General features: G+C 44.5%; 1 protein-coding gene across 2 annotated transcripts in view; it reads right to left on the reverse strand.

Moving 5' to 3' along the window:
- The window catches only part of slc35d2 (solute carrier family 35 member D2), a 6,294-nt gene extending 6,109 nt beyond the window's left edge, over window positions 1–185 (reverse strand). The window contains exon 1 of one of the 2 annotated variants that reach the window (XM_048244463.1): window positions 86–185. Coding sequence is in view for 1 of the 2 variants with exons in the window: in XM_048244462.1 (XP_048100419.1) it covers window positions 1–117 (117 nt within the window). In the remaining variant the exon portion in view is untranslated. The other variant, XM_048244462.1, reaches the window with a different exon arrangement.
- Between the last annotated feature and the right edge of the window lie 249 nt (window positions 186–434).

Consider the following 434-nt stretch of genomic DNA (forward strand, 5'->3'; position numbering starts at 1 on the left):
GACAATCTTATTTACAACGATTATTAAAAAGGAGCTAAGAGCATAGAATACGGCTGATAAGACTTTTAATAATCTTGGTTCTTGCCATTTAGACACGGGCTTCGCGTTCAGCGTCATGTCTATCGCAGTTGAACGCACTGTAGTCAAGAGAGGGGATAGCCTACGCTCTGTCAGCTTTCATCGTTCACGTTTTTTTTTGAAAGGACTGTTTGACAAGTGGGCGTTCTCAGTAGCCTACTCGATATGTTGGCCAGTGTTTTTACCACACGTTGTACAGGCCGCAACACGAGCGTGTTGAAGGTTGCGCAGATGTGCCGCTGGATTGGGGGGAAAACATACGTTTGCCCAAAATTGTAGGTGATTGAAATCCCAGTTCACGAAATTGCTTTCAAACGTGACTGTCGTTTTGCACATCCGTCCATCTTTCTTTTAGG

The sequence above is a fragment of the Alosa alosa genome, chromosome 5 (assembly GCF_017589495.1).
Source record: "Alosa alosa isolate M-15738 ecotype Scorff River chromosome 5, AALO_Geno_1.1, whole genome shotgun sequence".
Classification (NCBI taxonomy): Eukaryota; Metazoa; Chordata; class Actinopteri; order Clupeiformes; family Clupeidae; genus Alosa; species Alosa alosa.